Consider the following 17,759-nt stretch of genomic DNA (forward strand, 5'->3'; position numbering starts at 1 on the left):
CTCAGCACCACTACTATCAGAGGTTGGAGGCCTTATTTGGATCCACCTCTGACACAGTTCAGGTTATACAAAATGTTCCCCATGGCACTGATGATGCCGAGAAGGTGGCCAACCTTCCACCCCTAGCCCACCAAAACTATATTGATTGGCTCAACCTGGATCTACAAATGGGCACCACCAAAGACTGAGATTGACTTGCCACCTAGTCCACCAATGAAAAAAAGTGCCTCTTTTGCAGTAGTTGTGTGAAGGGAAGCAGAAACTCTTGATTTACAGTTGCCTAATTTTGAAAGCAAGACAAATGTATTAACTGAGTTCCTTCAACAAGGTCTGACTTCTACTGAGCTATTATTACTATTCAGCAAGGCTCTTACGGACAACCTTGTGGCAATTCAATTCAAGCTGTAGTCTGACCTTCTGTTCATTTGACCTGTTGCCAGGCAGTAGGTCTGCACCCATTGATGTTGATCAAGGCACTCTACTTAGCGATGCTTGTACCACACAGCATTTAGGTGTAAAGTCACTCCTAATTCCTTTCCGACTAGTACACCGGAGACCGAATCAAAATACATTGAAGCTTTCGGAAAGAGATTGTTCTCTTCTGCTACTTTGACCTTAAGATCCTTGAAAGCGTTGTGCCTTCAGAGCAGGAATGCTCATGCTTTATGGGACAAGGCCAAACAAACTTGCCCGCAGTCTAAGAAGGCCTCAGGTTCTAGGCCACTATAGTGGGTACTGGCAAAGGAAGAGTTGGTTTTGGACATAGGCCAGGTTGCAACGTGGGCATCAATACACATCTTCAGGAAAACTTCGCTGCCTTTTCAGCCATGTTTGACTGGAGCGCCATGTTGGCAACTCGGTCCTGCAAATCTTTCTGGCCTGAATATACTACTCAGACCCTCCAAGGTTAGGAGGTTCAGCTATTGTATCTATTAAATCAGACAAACAATGTCTTATCATCTTTAGTGCTGATTCTGGTGGATACTCTATATAACCACAGATTGCTCACTGCTCTCCCAACTCCTCATTCTGTGCATTGGACTCCTGGACATCATAGTAAAGCTTTGGCAGACAGTCTGCAATTTTTTCATACTGCTCTATCTTTGAAGGAGAGATTGAGGAACTGCTGGGTTGTGCTTATATATGACTCCATCTCGTAATTTCCAGAACAGAGTCACCACAGACCCACTTAGTGCCTCCAATCGGCTCTCTGGAGCATTGCAAAAGATTCTCTGGATCCAGTCTATCGCCTAGGGATATCCTTCAGGTAAAGAATCTGCAGTTAGACCAAGTATTCACCTCAAAGAGTGTCACCAGAGGTAAATAACTTGTTCTTATCTTCTGTTAAATACCATTACAGTTGTTAGTTAATAGGATGTCAGCCATACTGATAGTCATAGATCTATTTCTATAGGTCAGTTCATATGATGTCAGTGCTGGTGATGTGTGCTGGAAAGTATGTCTTATGATACCACTTCCTGTGGTGTGATGTTGTCAATTATATTAATTAGCAAATCAGCCAAGATGGTAATGCTACCTATTTTGTTTTGGTCAAGATTGAAAATCCTGGACGGTTTGAAATGGCTCTCAGGTGATACTGTAAATAGGTGTGAAACGTTAAACTCTTCGATATGGTAGTAAAAGCTGATAGAGGTGGCACCAAATGTAGAAGGTACATCTTTGTGTCAGAGAAAATGGAAACAATTGCAGGTTCTTAGTGACCTAAAAGAAGAAACATAAATTAATGGAAAGAGCATTTTTTTCCATTTACTTTCTGCCCTTTTGAAACCTTATCTAGGGTATTTTATTTGTAAAAACAAGGTAGCCGGGTCTAAACTAGGACTTCATATCAGCTTTTGTTACTTAGAAAAATCCTTATCCTCAACTCATCTTTTCAATTTCTTTTTGGGAGTGAGTAGTGGAGTGGATTTAGGCTCCTATGGTAAATTATTACACTCATGCCCAATCCCAGGCGCACTTTAACTGATTAAAAGGTAGTTTGATGGGACAAAGTTTGACCTCCATTTGAAAGGATTTGACTAAGTATCTATCAAGCTGCTTGAAACATTCAGCCAAAATCTTTTCAGGCTGATGACATGCCAATGCTTTTTGGCTTATTACCAAAACAAGTGTACCTATCTTTGGTTCCTCCAGAGCCTTACCAAAGGTGATTTGGTTGGTACAGAAGGCTTACAATTCTTGAGACGTGGCTTTGCCTCCAAAAGGTGATACCAGTTGTCTGCAGCTGAAGGGAGAATCTGTTGAATGGAAGAATATACAAGCCCTGTAACAATAGAGATCACCCTTGATAAGTGGTTTTGACTTGATGTCACAACCAGTACTGAATCCTGATTACCTGAGGCATAAATATTGCGCCCCCATCATGAAGTTTAAAGTTGTCTATGTCACTCTTTGCATTGGAGACCAAACTACTGTAAAAGCAGTGGGTCTCACTATAAGAAAGCCTTTGGTGCAGGGCTTTCCTTATCAGTCACCTGCTGAATATTGCCCCTTGCACCCAAAATATTGTCCGAAGTGCATTAGAAGTAGGAAGCTGCAAGGTAGGCAAGTTGTATTTTTATTCATTTATATTTTTTAGCTAAATATCCAATGTAACCCCTTCCTAGGAAGGAGCAACAGGAAAAATCAAAAGCAGACAACATCCAAAAAGGGGGTGTCTCATGGTGAAACAGATTCCTGCATCCTACCAATATGAAACACAGGTACTCTGCCTCGGAAGGTGCACGCATGTTGAGGAAGTTATTTACTGTCCTTCTCATGGCTCTCACTAATTTCTGTCATTTGAAAAAAGACTGAACAATAATAAGTAATTCAGATATTTTAGCATGCCTGCTTCGTACTGAAAACAAAAAAGGGTGCCCTGATAGGATTTGATAAAGGAGCAGAGCAGGGACAATAATAAAACTGAAAAGAAAAAAAAAACACCTCCAAACCAGGTTCCCCAACTGGAATCCCTCCAAAATATATAGCTACACGTCAACCATTAGTAATATAAATACCAAAGTAGTGATATAAATGTATTATTTTTATTCTTATTCAGAAATATATTTAATATCATATTATTAACACATTCATGAAATAGTAGGACCTAAAGACCATGCTCTCTACTAATACACTCATACTTCTCACTCACACATCAGACTTACTATCCTTAAACTATAAATAAACATTAACTTGGCAAATCTACTCACATGCAAAGAAATGACAAAACAATGATAAATATATTGCACAAGAAACATTTTCTAAGTTCCGTTATTTACACTTATTTTTATACAGTCAAAGCATTGTTACTTTCCTGAATGTTGCTTATGGTTTACTAGATCCATCTTTATGTGAATCATCTTGAAAATCCATAAATCAGCTCAGCACAAGTTGAGCGGGGTCCAAAGAGAGAAACAACAAATGAGCTTGTCCAGCCAATAATCGTGCCGACGCGCGTTTCACCTTTGTTTGTAGAGCCTGGTGTGATAGCAGGACTCTTTCAACAAGATGAAAGCACAGGGCGCATGCCAGCGGTATCAATTCCTGTCTCCTGCCAGTGCTGTTATAATTCCCTTTTCAGGTGACTTTGTTTATTTGGCGGCTGCTTTTTCACACCAAACCAGCAGCTGACCTGGACTCTAACTATAAGCTCATGAAGGTGCTCTATCTTTGCAACCCTGTCATTTCTTCTTCTTTCTTTCTTTCTTGCCTTCATCTTTCTAATTTCTTCTCTTATTTTTATTTATCTTCCTCTTTCCTTCTTTTTGTTTCTTTGCTTCTTTTGTTTGTCGCTTCTTTCTTTCTTTTTTCCTTCCTCTTTCTTCCCTTTTTCTTACCTTCATCTCTTTTCTTCTTTCTTTATTTCTTGCCATTGCCTTTTTTCTTTCTTTCCTTCTTTCTCTTTTCATTTTCTTGCTGCCTTCCTTTCTTCCTCTTTCTTGCCTTCCTCTTTCCTTCCTCTTTCTTTCTTGCCTTCCTTCCTCTTTCTTTCTTTCCTTTTCTTCCTTCCTTCCCTTTCCTAAAGGCAAGCGGGTGGCAGCCAAAGCCAGAGCAATTGCCCTTTTTAAGTCTGTGTTAGCCAAGATCTTTTGATTTTACTAAAATTTTGTGCAAAACATAGTTACCTGTAAGGGTTTTCTGCCAGACTTTGTCCATTAGTCTGCTGTTCTGTCATTCACATTATTTCTTTCACTTACTTCAGCATGCATTGTGTTTTGGCTGTCTTTTTAAGAGTTACGGCTTGCTGCCCTTTCACAAGGAGCACATTAACTCACAAAGTAGTTCCCTCAGTGTGAGGGAGTTCTATGTGATTTTTTGACACCAAAACAACATTTTTGCTTCTAGCAAATGTTTTTGTTTAGATAGATGAGGGCTCGGCAGCTTCCTGAACAATAATGTTTTGCAAAAACCACGACAAAACAAAATTGCCAAAAGAGTGGTGACCCTCTCCAGACATACTGCTTTTGTCAATGCTTAATTCAGTTGTGGTGGCAGTAGATTCAATGTGCTGTAAAACATCAAGTAACCAACTGTTAATTATACAGAAATCGTGGTTAAAACAACAAATCCCACGTTTAAAAAAACCCATGGTATATGATCACTTTGTTGACTGCATAATTTACTAATTCTTTCTAAATTCTTTCTGTTCTATACCAGTTGTACCCACTAAAAGCTGAAATGCCCTCAGATAATTTTTAGTGAACACTTACTGGACAGCTAGGGACTACTCCACTGCACTACCTGTAATCTCCCTTTCATTTTGGTTAGTGAGTTGTCCACCTCCCCGAGTCACACACACCAGTCCTTAAAATACTGCAACAAATGGAGAGGCAACATCTCACAATCCATTCAGTGTTTCACAAATAATTCAACACTTCCAAAATTAAAGGTTCATTCAGACTTATTGAGAAGCTATTAAAATGTTGGCTGCTTGGCTGGATTTTCTAAAGACAATTGGAAGAATAATAAAGAATTTAGTTTTAATTACATCTTCTCAAGATGTCTGAAGCTTTAATTTTGAACGTATTGAATTACTTGTGAAAGTTTAAGCTTCTTGTGGGACGTTGCCTCTCAATTTGTTGCAGTATTTCTCAGATACTGTTAGCCTGCTTTTATTGAAAGTTTAGAAAAAGGAGGGGCATTTGCATTTGTGGTAATTTTTGTAAACAAACTATTTCAAAGCATTTACCAAGAGGTTTACGTTGTGCACTGTGTAAATTGTCATTTGTTTCCCTCCTAGACATTTCCAAGTCACACTTGAAGTGGCACGCCTACCAGACACGCTAGCATTCCACACATGAAATAATATAAATACTGCACACCCATTATTCAAAAACAGTCATGTAGAGAAGGTCTATAAAAACCTCAATTTGCAAAATCTAAAAAAAAGTTGGAAATTTTTGTTTACACGCAGAGCCTGTTTTAGTAAGTCCACTAGTTAGCAACACCATTATCTGTAAAAATTGAAGGAAAAGCATAGACCATGGAATAATTCAGTTTAACTGTTTTTCATGTTTTGGATGTCATTTTGCGGCATAGGGTGATTATTTTCAAAATGTTAAAAGGTATCAACTAAAGAGTGGGTATGCTGTTTTAGATAGTAAATGGAAGGGAAAAATAGGAGTATGGTTTTGATTTTTCTGATAAATTTAAATACCTTTTAAACTTTCTTCTCTATAGGTGACACTGGAAATTGGTATTCAAGTGATGAAGATGAAGGTGGGAGTAGCGTTTCTTCAATATTAAAAACCCTGAGACAACAATCAAACCGTCCCCCGACACAGTCTTCCATTGTAGAAGCAAACAACGTCTCTGGCCAGAGTTCGAGTGACCCTCGACTGCAGAAAGTTCAGCAAGCAGTGAGTCGACCAACTGATCCCCGCCTCTCCAGAGATCCCCGTCTTGCTCGGAATTCTGAAACTTCTACAGTGTCCAACATGGGGGAATCAGGACCCAGTGACCCTAGACTGGCACGCCACATTCCCTCATCAAAGCAGGAAATACCCCATTCTGTTACTGCAGCCAGTCAGAAGCCTGCTTCGGGGGCTGAAGAGGAAGAAGGAGAAAGAGCTTTAAGGGACACTGCTGTCAACATTCCCTTAGACTTACTGCCGGGCCAAGTTTTAAGAGATCCAAGGTCTCAACTGCAGCAGTTTAGCCACATCAGAAAAGACGTAGTCTTAAACAAGCCCAATTTTGCCCGAACAGTTCTTTGGAATCCAGAGGATCTTATACCACTGCCTATTCCGAAACAGGAATTTGTCCCAATCCCTTCTGCACTTCAGACGTTGCCTGCCCTTGATCCTCGTCTTAATCGGCCAGCTACCACAGGTCCTTCTGACCCTAGACAGCGAAGTGGGCTGCCCGAATCGAACACTTCTGCTACAAACAGCAGCATCCCAGACTTTGAATTGTTGACAAGAATATTAAAGACTGTAAATGCAGCTTCAAGTACACCACCACCTCCGAGTGAGAAACCAAGTGATCCTCGGATGCGAAAGGGACTTACTGATCCCAGGTTACAAAAAGCTTCTGAAATTCCAACTCCGAGAGTTGTTAAACCTGCTGAACCCACCCCACCTCCTATCCCAACGCCAGCCCTTCTACTTGTTCCACCGAGTGATATTGTACCTACTATTGCTCCTTATGATCCAAGGATACTGACCGCTGGTGGACTTACTAAAGGAAACAGCCAGAACAGTGTGTTAAGTGGCATTAGTTTGTATGATCCAAGGGCTCAGACTGCGGACAACAAAAGCACTGAGTCTTCCAGTGAATCAAGTACTCAATCAAAAGCGCTCGACAATAACAAAAGTACGAATAAACAAAAAGAACCACTTTTCACACGTAAGTCAGCGTTGGAGCCTCTTGAAGCTGACAAACCTACTTCCGAACCTCCAACGGACCGATACAACAGTTATAACAGGCCCCGTCCAAAAACTGCAGCATCATCGCAGGATACCAGCCAGCCAGGAGTTCATAACCTCCCGGTATCACTGTATGGTTCGGTTAAGCAGACCACTAAGCCTGGGCCAGGAAGCCCATATGCTGGGAATAGCCCTGCCCAGGAGGGTGGTGAACTGGATGCTGGTTCTTTGAAAGATGTTTTTAAAGGCTTTGACCCCACAGCTTCCCCCTTTTGCCAGTAGTGTACTGGCGAACATTCAATGTGTACTGTATTTAATAGCAGCACAAAGATTTAGTAATCCGGTTTTTTTTTATTCATTACTGCTCATGTTATCTAACCGCCATATCTTCCTTGTATATAAAACCACAGTTTCTTGTCAGTGCTGTAAAGGTATAATTTCACAATCGGTTTTTAACAAAGAATCAAAGCAGCCTTGTGTAGTGTAACCTGTGTTGTTTCTACCCAGACATTTGTTTTATAACCTTTCTGTGAAAAGGTGTAACGGAAATTAATCCTAGAAAACACAATGTGAGTATGCAACTGTGCTTTTTTTGTTTTTTTCCGTTGTTTTTCATGGCTCACGTTATTTTGTTAAAGGGATTATCTCCTTAACTGCTACTTCTTTCAACACTATTCTCAGGACAAGGTAAAAAGTGATTTATTGAATGACAAATGAAAAGTCTGATCCAGTGTATATGCATATAATGCTGCCAGAAGAGCTGAATGGTAGAGTGTGTTCATATTTATATAAGATAAAATATTTGTATTGGTTGTTTTAAATAAAAAAATAAAAATTACAGTCAAGGCCAGGACCAGAATAGCATGAAAAATGCAAACACAACTTAGTATTTTGCAATCATGCAATTTTTCTTTTCTTATGTGTTTTCATTTTGAGGAGTTTTTTCCCTTTTAGTGAGCAACTCTAGAAAAGGCTTTAATTCGTGTAACCATTTCCATTATAATTCTTAGACAGTATTTGCCTCCTTAACCAGAATGTAGTATACCAAAAAAGTATTTTAGAAGACAATCCATATTCCCAATCTTCTATCTTTCCGCATAAGTATTGAGCAGTTCAATATTTTGTACGCACAAATGGGTCCTTCACAAGTCATTTAGTAAGATGCTTCTTTAAGTTGTACCTTACCCCCACATACCCTTTAAAAAATAAGTGTTCAGATTTCCATGGATAAAATGTGGTGAAAATGTTCTTGTGGTTTCCATGTGCATACATAATCGGTTATATTGTGCCCCCTCTTGTACTGCTGTTTACACAAAATCAAAATGGTTTTAAATATTCATTTTAGGTAGTGTCTAAATAAATCATAACATCGATTACACTGGTCAACTGTACTCATGGTGTTTGGTTTGTACAGGGACAACAACGGTTTCCAGAATTTTGTCAGAAGTGAAAAATAACAAAAGAAACATGTTTTCTACTCACGCTGTGGTGTATTACTGATGGGAGTTTGCTCTTTGACTGTGGATTTCATATGCCCATAACGGTTAAGTGTGCACTTTTCCTTTTTCTTGGGTATTTCATCTTAACCTGGTCCTCATATATATTTACTTAGTAGTTGTGATCTCCCACCTTCACATGTTCTTACCAGTTACAACACAGCATTCAAGACCATAAAAAAGCTTATGCAAAAGATTGTTTTTGGAGAAGTGCGAGCGTCCTCTTCTTGGCAACAGCCCACTTCCAAGGCAGACACCGTGGGTCACCTTATCTCATTTACTAGCTTATCTCCCATTGGCAGTACTAATAGAAGGGATTTTAATAACCCTGCACCATTGTTGCCATTAACTTGTGTTAGTCCTGACATCTTTGGCATGGTTTTACCCCTGACATTTTGCCTTCAGACCTCCTGTTTTGATGACTTTGTTTTTGCTGGCCTTATGACTCTGCACACGTAACCACTGCTAACTAGTGTTAAAGTGCTTGTGCTCTTTTCCTAAAACTTGGTAGGATTGGCTTGTACCTAATTGTGATCTTTCATTTACTTGTAAGTCCCTTGTAAAGTGCCACTATCTGTTCTTTTGGGCCTGTAAATTAAATGCTATTAGTGGGCCTGCTGCACTGATTATGCCACCCACTTAAGTAGCACTTTAAACACGCATCAAGCCTGTCATGGAAGTCTGTGTGTGTGCAGTTTTGAAGTGCTATTTCGACCTGGCAAAATAAGCCATTTACCTGGCCCAAACTTCCCTTTTTAATACATTGACGTCTCCCCTAGGTTATGCCCTAGACAGCCCAGAGGGCACGGTACAGTGTAATTCAAAAAGTTGGACACAGACTTTTAAGTTTTACATGTCCTGATAGTGAAAAGCTCTTACATTAATGTTTCACTACTGCCATGCTTACCTCAACCATATGATAACATTGGAGTTACATTATTGCATTTTATAAGTGCAGTTCTCCAGTACTGAATCTTTCATAGATTAACATGCTTGCTTGAAACATCCCCGTCGTCGAGGTGGGAGTCCCACAGTAACCTTAAATATACATAGCATTAAGTGTACTACACTAGGCCTCAATGGTATAGACAGGCACTGTTACAGCCTATCCAGGTTCTTTTATAAAAAAATAAAAAAATCCAAATCTGAACTACAACCAGTAAGGCGACAACACCCTCTAGAATACTCCCAACAGAGGCTGTTTGCCTCAGATTTTCTATTGCACATCATGTGAAGGGAGAGCTCTGCTCAGCTTCTGTTCTCTACAGCTACACTGACAGGAACATTTCTCTCAGATATATCGAATTTCCATTGGGCAGGATGTCCCAGCAAACTAAAAAAGGACTCTTCAGAATTTGAAACAATTGTGGGAAAAAACGTCTTCATATTTATGACCCACACAAGAAGGTTATATACTGCCTGCATCCAGATCATAAGGTGAGAGATTGCAAAATTTGTCACACCTTTAGTCATAAAACCCTTAAAGACAGAGAAGGGAGACTTTTACTATGGCTACAGAGACAGAAAGCTATGAAATATCCTTCTTCTGATAGAGTGAGGCCTCCTCACATGTCTCTCAATCTCTTAAAAGACCTAAAAGTAAAGAAAAACTTTCTTCAGAACCATCTAAGAAAGTACCTAAAAAATCTAAACACCTTTTATTGGAACAACAGAAATGTCAGGAAAGCTATGCCGCATCATCTGAACCTTTTTTAAGGCCTTTGACTGAGTTTCTTTCAGAACCTACAACTCCATCAGTAAAAAAGGCACCCCCAAAAAGTGCTTCACTGTCTTTACCGCCAACGACACACCTGAAGAAATTCCCTTCAGAGTCTGACAAGAAAGGCTCGTCGACGAGAAAACTGTTGACAACCACGTCTACCATAACGATTATCATGTCAAGGTTTACCATAGCCTTGTCTCCTATGTTCATCACGTCGCTGCCACTATCATTGATGACGATTATAACAGCTAGAATATATAAAAAGACACTATCAACGGCTATTCAACCAATGACAACACATGCATTGACGAGGGAATCGTCAATGAGGAACATGCCGAAGAAGAGTCCGTCAACAACTGGCCCGACCACCACCACCACTGAAACATAAAAATTCCTCCCACTATCGTTGATAACTGAGGAAAAAATCCTCTACAATTTTACCAATTCATACTTCCCCAAGTAAAGTATTACCGTACCCTCCTCAACACCTCTTAGATGACAACAATGATGTATATTCTCAGGATGAAGGAATGTTTGGAGTGGCCAACAGTCCATCACAGCTCAACGTCGAATGTTAAGATCTGGATGATGATGATGATCAATATAGGACAACTATTATTCAGCAAGAGACCAAGTGGATCCCTCGAATTCCGAATATTGTGTTAGACACACTTCCGTTCCTATGTCAAGGTAATTGGTAACAGGTTTTCAGAACATGTTGGGTGACTGCTATAGAAGGTTTCCACCCTCAGTCCCAGCAACACCAGTTCCACAACTGTATGAGCTACAAACAGGACCACAGACTCCTGTCCCTACCCATCCGGGAACGCCACTCAGATCAGATATAAGCATGCCTTTCGGACAGCCACCTCAGGATGACCCTCAGACCACAGCTGAAGAAAGGGAAGAAGGAGAAATACCAGATGCCACTCCTAGTGAGTGGGACGGATACATACTCCATCAACACCTTTTGCAGGATCAGTAGATTCTCCCCGTGAGGATATAGGTGGGTTCCATAACCTAATGGACAGAGCAGCTAAATGCTTCGAATTGCCCATTGTAAGGAAATGCTAACCAGGCCCCGCACCAGTGTTCTTTCCCTAAACAGTACCTTTGTCTCCACAATTGGCACAGCCCTGGCACTCAGGTAAGTCCCTTGTAACTGGTACCCCTGGTACCAAGGGCCCTGATGCCAGGGAAGGTCTCTAAGGGCTGCAGCATGTCTTATGCCACCCTAGGGACCCCTCACTCAGCACATACACACTGCTTCACAGCTTGTGTGTGCTGGTGGGGAGAAAATGACTAAGTTGATGCTAACCCCACACTGCCTGTGGCATAGGTAGGGTACCCCTCTAGCAGGCCTTACAGCCCTAATGCAGGGTGTACTTTACCACAGGTGAGGGAATATGTGCATGAGCACTATGCCCCTGCAGTGTCTAAGCAAAACCTTAGACATTGTAAGTGCAGGGTAGCCATAAGAGTATATGGTCTGGGAGTTTGTCAAACACGAACTCCACAGTTCCATAATGGCTACACTGAAAACTGGGAAGTTTGGTATCAGCACAATAAATGCACACTGATGCCAGTGTGCAATTTATTGTAAAATACACCCAGAGGGCATCTTGGAGATGCCCCCTGAATACATACCCGACTTCTAGTGTAGGCTGACCAGTTTCTGCCAGCCTGCCACACACCAGACATGTTGCTGGCCACATGGGGAGAGTGCCTTTGTCACTCTGTGGCCAGGAACAAAGCCTGTACTGGATGGAGCTGCTTCCCACCTCCCCCTGCAGGAACTGTAACACCTGGCGGTGAGCCTCAAAGGCTCACCCCTTTTGTTACAGCGCCCCAGGGAATCCCAGCTAGTGAGATGCCCGCCCCTCCGGCCACTGCCCCCACTTTTGGCGGCGAGGCTGGAGGAGATCATGAGAAAAACAAGGAGTCACCCACCAGTCAGGACAGCCCCTAAGGTGTCCTGAGCTGAGGTGACCCCTCCCTTGAGAAATCCTCCACCTTGAGTTTGGAGGATTCCTCCAATAGGATAAGGGATGTGCCCCCCTCTCCACAGGGAGGAGGCACAACGAGGTTGAAGCCACCATCAAGGACAGTAGCCATTGGCTACTGCCCTCCCAGACCTAAACACACCCCTAAATTCAGTATTTAGGGGCTCCCCAGATCCCAGGAAATCAGATTCCTGCAACCTGAAGAAAGAAGGACTGCTGACCTACAAGCCTGCAGAGAAGGAGGAAGACGACAACTGTTTGGCCCCAGCCCTACCGGCCTGTCTCCAACTTCAAAAACCTGCTCCAGCGAAGCATCCGATAGGGACTAGCGACCTCAGAAGCCTCAGAGGACTGCCCTGGACTACAGGACTAAGAAACTCCTGTGAACAGCGGCCCTGTTCAAAATCAGCTACTTCTTTGCAACAAAGAAGTAATGTCCAAGGACTTCACGTTTCCCGCCGGAAGCGTGAGACTCTACACTCTGCACCCGACACCCCCGGCTTGACCTGCAGAAAACCAACACCTCATGGAGGACACCCCGGAGACTGAAAGCCCGTGAGTAACCAGAGCTGACCACCCTGAGCCCCCACAGCGATGCCTGCAGAGAGAATCCAGAGGCTTCCCCTGACCACGACTGCCTATAACAAGGGACCCGACGCCTGGACCCAACACTGCACCTGCAGGCCCCAGGACCTGAAGGAACCGAACTCGAGCACAGGAGTGACCCCCAGGCGACCCTCTACCTAGCCCAGGTGGTGGCTGTCTCGAGAAGCCCCCCCCTGTGCCTGCCTGCACCGCTAGAGTGACCCCCGGGTCCCTCAATTGTTTTCTACCTAAAACCCGACGCCTGCTTTGCACACTGCACCCGGCCGCCTCTGTGCTGCTGAGGGTGTGTTTTGTGTGCCTACTTGTGTCCCCCCCAGTGCTCTACAAAACCCCCCTGGTCTGTCTCCTGAGGACGCAGGTACTTACCTGCTAGCAGACTGGAACCGGAGCACCCCTGCTCTCCATAGACACCTATGTGTTTTGGGCACCTCTTTGACCTCTGCACCTGACCGGCCCTGAGCTGCTGGTGTGGTAACTTTGGGGTTGCCTTGAGCCCCCAGTGGTGGGCTGCCTTTGTCCCCAGGACTGAGACTTGTAAGTGTTTTACTTACCTCCTAATCTAACCTTTACTTACCTCCCCCAGGAACTGTGTATTTTTGCACTGTGTCCTCTTTGAAAATAGCTTATTGCTATTTTTACAAAGACTGTACATGATATTGTTTTCATTCAAAGTTCCTAAAGAATCCAAGTGAAGTACCTTACATTTAAAGTGTTCAATGTAAATCTTGAACCTGTGGTTCTTAAAATAAACTAAGAAAAGATATTTTTCACTATAAAAACCTATTGGCCTGGAGTAAATCTTTGAGTGCGTGTTCCTCATTTATTGCCTGGGTGTGTACAACAAATGCTTAACACTACCCTCTGATAAGCCTACTGCTCGACCACACTACCACAAAATAGAGCATTAGAATTATCTACTTTTGCCACTATCTTACCTCTAAGGGGAACCCTTGGACTCTGTGCACACTATTTCTTACTTTGAAATAGTATACACAGAGCCAACTTCCTACATTGGTGGATCAGCGGTGGGGTCTAAGACTTTGTATTTGCTGGACTACTCAGCCAATACCTGATCACACGACTAAATTCCCAAAATTGTCATTAGAAACTCATTTTTGCTATTTTTCTTAATTTTTATTAGTCCTGCTAGGGCCTTGCGCAAGTCCCTGTTAGCATTTCTTTTATAGTTTAAAAGTTTTTTAAAAGTTTGGATTAAGTTCTAGAGATAGTTTTAGATTCTTAAAAAGTATCCCAACTTTTAGAAAAATAATGTCTAGCACAGAAGAGATGGTGGTGGAACTCAACCTCACCCCCTACCTGCATCTAAGGATGTCAGAGTTAAGGACTCACTTTAAAAAATATAGAAACTGGATCAAACCCTGCGAAAGTACAGCTCCAGGCGCTTTTGGCAGAGTTTGCTAGAGACCACCCCTCTGAAAACAGCCTTACAGAGGGGGAAACTAGTGACCTGGAGGATAATTCCCTCCCTCCTATCCTAGTTAGGTAGGCCAGGGTCCCTCAAACCCTGACTCCACAAGTGATAGTCAGAGATGCTGCTTCTCCCACAGGGGAGTCCAGCAACTCTGGAAGCATTGAGGGCAGCCTCAATGAAGATGACCTCCTGTTAGCCAGGATGGCCAAAAGATTGGCTTTGAAGAGACAGCTCCTAGCCATAGAGATGGAAAGAAAAGAGATGGGTTTAGCTCCCATCAATGGTGGCAGTAACTTAAATAGGGTCAGAGAGAATACTGACATGCTAAAAATCCCCAAAGGGATTGTAACAAAATATGAAGATGGTGATGACATCACCAAATGGTTCACAGCTTTTGAGAGGGCTTGTGCAACCAGAAAAGTAAACAGATCTCACTGGGGTGCTCTCCTTTGGGAAATGTTCACTGGAAAGTGTGGGATAGACTCCTCACCCTCTCTGGAAAGGGTGCAGAATCCTATGACCTCACGAAGGCTACCCTGATTGAGGGCTTTGGATTCTCAACTGAGGAGTACAGGATTAGGTTCAGGGGGGCTCAAAAATCCTCGAGCCAGGCCTGGGTTTATTTTTGTTGAATTCTCAGTCAAAGCACAAGATGGTTGGATTAATGGCAGTGGTGTAAATGATTATGAAGAGCTGTATAATTTGTTTATGAAGGAACACCTTTTAAGTAATTGTTTCAATGATAAACTGCATCAGCATCTGGTAGACCTAGGTCCAATTTCTCCCCAAGAATTGTGAAAGAAGGCAGACCACTGGGTCAAGACAAGGGTGACCAAGACTTCCACAGAGGGTGACCAAAAGAAAAGGGTCACAAAGCCGCCCCAGGGGAAGAGTGTTGAGACATCCAAGGGAAAAAGTGAAGAGTCTTCTACAGGGCCCCATACACCTGCACAGGAGGGTGGGTCCAAAGCCTCTTCACAATCCTCATTTGGGTACAAGGGTAAAAACTTTGATCCCAAAAAGGCCTGGTGTTGCAGGTGTAGGCAGCATGGACACCAAACTGGAGACAAGGCCTGTCCCAAGAAAGGTTCCACTTCAACTACTACTCCAGTTAGCACTGGAATAGCCAGTCTCCAGGTGGGATCAACGGTGTGCCCAGAGCAAATCAGGGTCCATACTGAAGCTACATTAGTCTCTGAGGGTGGGGTGGACTAAGCCACACTAGCTGCCTGGCTGCCTAACATGCAAAAATACAGGCAGCAGCCCTTTATTAATGGGACTAGAGTAGAGGCCCTGAGGGATACAGGTGCCAGTGTCACTATGGTGACAGACAAACTGGTTTCCCCAGGACAATACCTGACTGGACAAACGTATCCAGTCACCAATGCTGACAATCAAACTAAAGTACATCCCATTGCTATGGTAACTTTAGAATGGGGAGGGGTCACTGGCCTGAAACAGGTGGCAGCGTCTTCTGCTATACCAGTAGAATGTTTGCTTGGAAATGACCTGGAGTCCTCAGCATGGGCTGAGGTAGAACTCAAAACCCATGCAGCCATGCTGGGTATCCCTGAACTGGTGTGTGTCAAGACTAGGGCACAGTGCAGAGCTCAGGGTGAAAAAGAGGTGTTGGAGTCTGGGGTAATGGCCCAATCCTCCAAGAGTAAAGGAAGGAAGACTGGGGAACCAGCTTCTGCACAGAAAAAGAAACAGAACCCCTCTTCTTAGGAAGAAGTTCTATCCCCTTAGGGAACTGAGCCTATAGAGTTAGAACCTTATCAGGTTGAGCTCTTGGGCCCAGGGGGGCCCTCAAAAGAACAGCTGTGCAAGGGGCAATAAACTTGTCCCTCTCTTGAAGGTCTAAGGCAGCAAGCTGCTGAACAAGAACAAGGAAATGTCAGTGGAACCCACAGGGTCTATTGGGAAGATGGACTCCTTTACACTGATGCAAGAGATCCCAAACCTGGTGCCAGTAGGAGAGTTGTAGGGCCTCAGGAGTTTAGGGAGTGCATTCTGGCCTTAGCCCATGACATTCCCCTTGCTGGGCATTTGGTACAAACCAAGACATGGGAGAGGTTAGTCAACCATTTCTATTGGCCCAATATGTCCCAGAAAGTAAAGGAGTTTTGTGCCTCCTGTGTCACCTGTCAAGCCAGTGGTAAGACAGGTGGCCATCCAAAGGCCCCCCTCATTCCACTTTCAGTGGTGGGAGTCCCCTTTGAAAGAGTGGGAGTGGATATAGTGGGTCCACTTGAACCTCCCACAGCATCAGGGAATCAGTATATCCTAGTAGTAGTGGATCATGCTACTAGGTACCCTGAAGCAATTCCCCGTAGGTCCACTATTGCCCCTGCAGTAGCCAAGGCACTCATTGGTATTTTTTACCAGAGTGGGATTTCCTAAGGAGGTGGTTTCTGACAGAGGTACCAACTTCATGTCAGCTTACCTAAAACACATGTGGAATGAGTGTGGGGTGACTTACAAATTTACCACACCATACCATCCACAAACCAATGGTCTTGTTGAGAGATTTAAAAAGATATTGAAGGGCATGATCATGGAGCTCCCTGAAAAACTCAAAAGGAGATGGGATGTCCTCTTGCCATGCCTGCTTTTCGCCTACAGAGAGGTGCCTCAGAAGGGAGTAGGGTTTTCCCCCTTTGAACTTCTGTTTGGCCATCCTGTTAGGGGACCACTAGCTCTTGTGAAAGAAGGCTGGGAGAGACCTCTCCATGAGCCTAAACAAGATATAGTGGACTATGTACTACGCCTACGTTCCAGGATGGCAGAATACATGGAAAGGGCAAGCAAAAACCTTGAGGCCAGCCAACAGCTCCAGAAGATGTGGTATGACAAAAAGGCTGCTATGGTTGAGTTTCAGCAGAAAGTCTGGGTCCTGGAGCCTGTGGCTCCCAGGGCACTCCAGGACAAATGGAGTGGCCCTTACCCAGTGCTAGAGAAAAAAAATGAGGTCACCTACCTGGTGGACCTAGGCACTAGCAGGACCCCCAAGAGGGTGATTCATGTTAACCGCCTAAAACTCTTTCACGGCAGGGCAGATGTAAATATGTTGATGGTTACAGATGAGGACCAGGAAGCAGAGAGTGAACCTCTCCCTGATCTCCTCTCCACTGACCCTAAGGATGGCACAGTAGATGTAGTGATCTACTCAGACACCCTCTCTGGCCAACAGCAAGCTGACTGCAGGCAAGTCCTCCAGCAGTTTGCTGAGCTCTTTTCCCTAACCCCTGGTCAGACACACCTGTGTACCCATGATGTGGACACAGGAGACAGCCTGCCTGTCAAAAACAAAATATTCAGACAGTCTGACCAAGTTAAGGAAAGCATCAAAGTGGAAGTCCACAAAATGGTGGAGTTGGGAGTGATTGAGCACTCTGACAGTCCCTGGGCTAGCCCAGTGGTCTTGGTCCACAAACCTCACACAAAAGATGGCAAGAGAGAGATGAGGTTCTGTGTGGACTACAGAGGACTTAATTCTATCACCAAGACAGATGCTCACCCCATCCCAAGGGCAGATGAGCTGATTGACAAATTGGGTGCTGCCAAATATCTTTCACTTGACAGCAGGGTACTGGCAAATAAGAATGGCACCAGGAGCAAAAGAGAAAA

General features: G+C 43.5%; 1 protein-coding gene across 1 annotated transcript in view; it reads left to right on the forward strand.

The window, feature by feature from the left end:
* Positions 1–8,250, forward strand: part of ZC3H4 (zinc finger CCCH-type containing 4) — a 123,614-nt gene extending 115,364 nt beyond the window's left edge. The window contains exon 13 of the mRNA XM_069207583.1: positions 5,683–8,250. Within this exon, the coding sequence (XP_069063684.1) occupies positions 5,683–7,151 (1,469 nt within the window). The 3' untranslated portion in view covers positions 7,152–8,250. The remainder of the gene's footprint in view (positions 1–5,682) is intronic.
* Positions 8,251–17,759: the final 9,509 nt, after the last annotated feature.

The sequence above is a fragment of the Pleurodeles waltl genome, chromosome 9, assembly GCF_031143425.1.
Source record: "Pleurodeles waltl isolate 20211129_DDA chromosome 9, aPleWal1.hap1.20221129, whole genome shotgun sequence".
NCBI lineage: Eukaryota > Metazoa > Chordata > Amphibia > Caudata > Salamandridae > Pleurodeles > Pleurodeles waltl.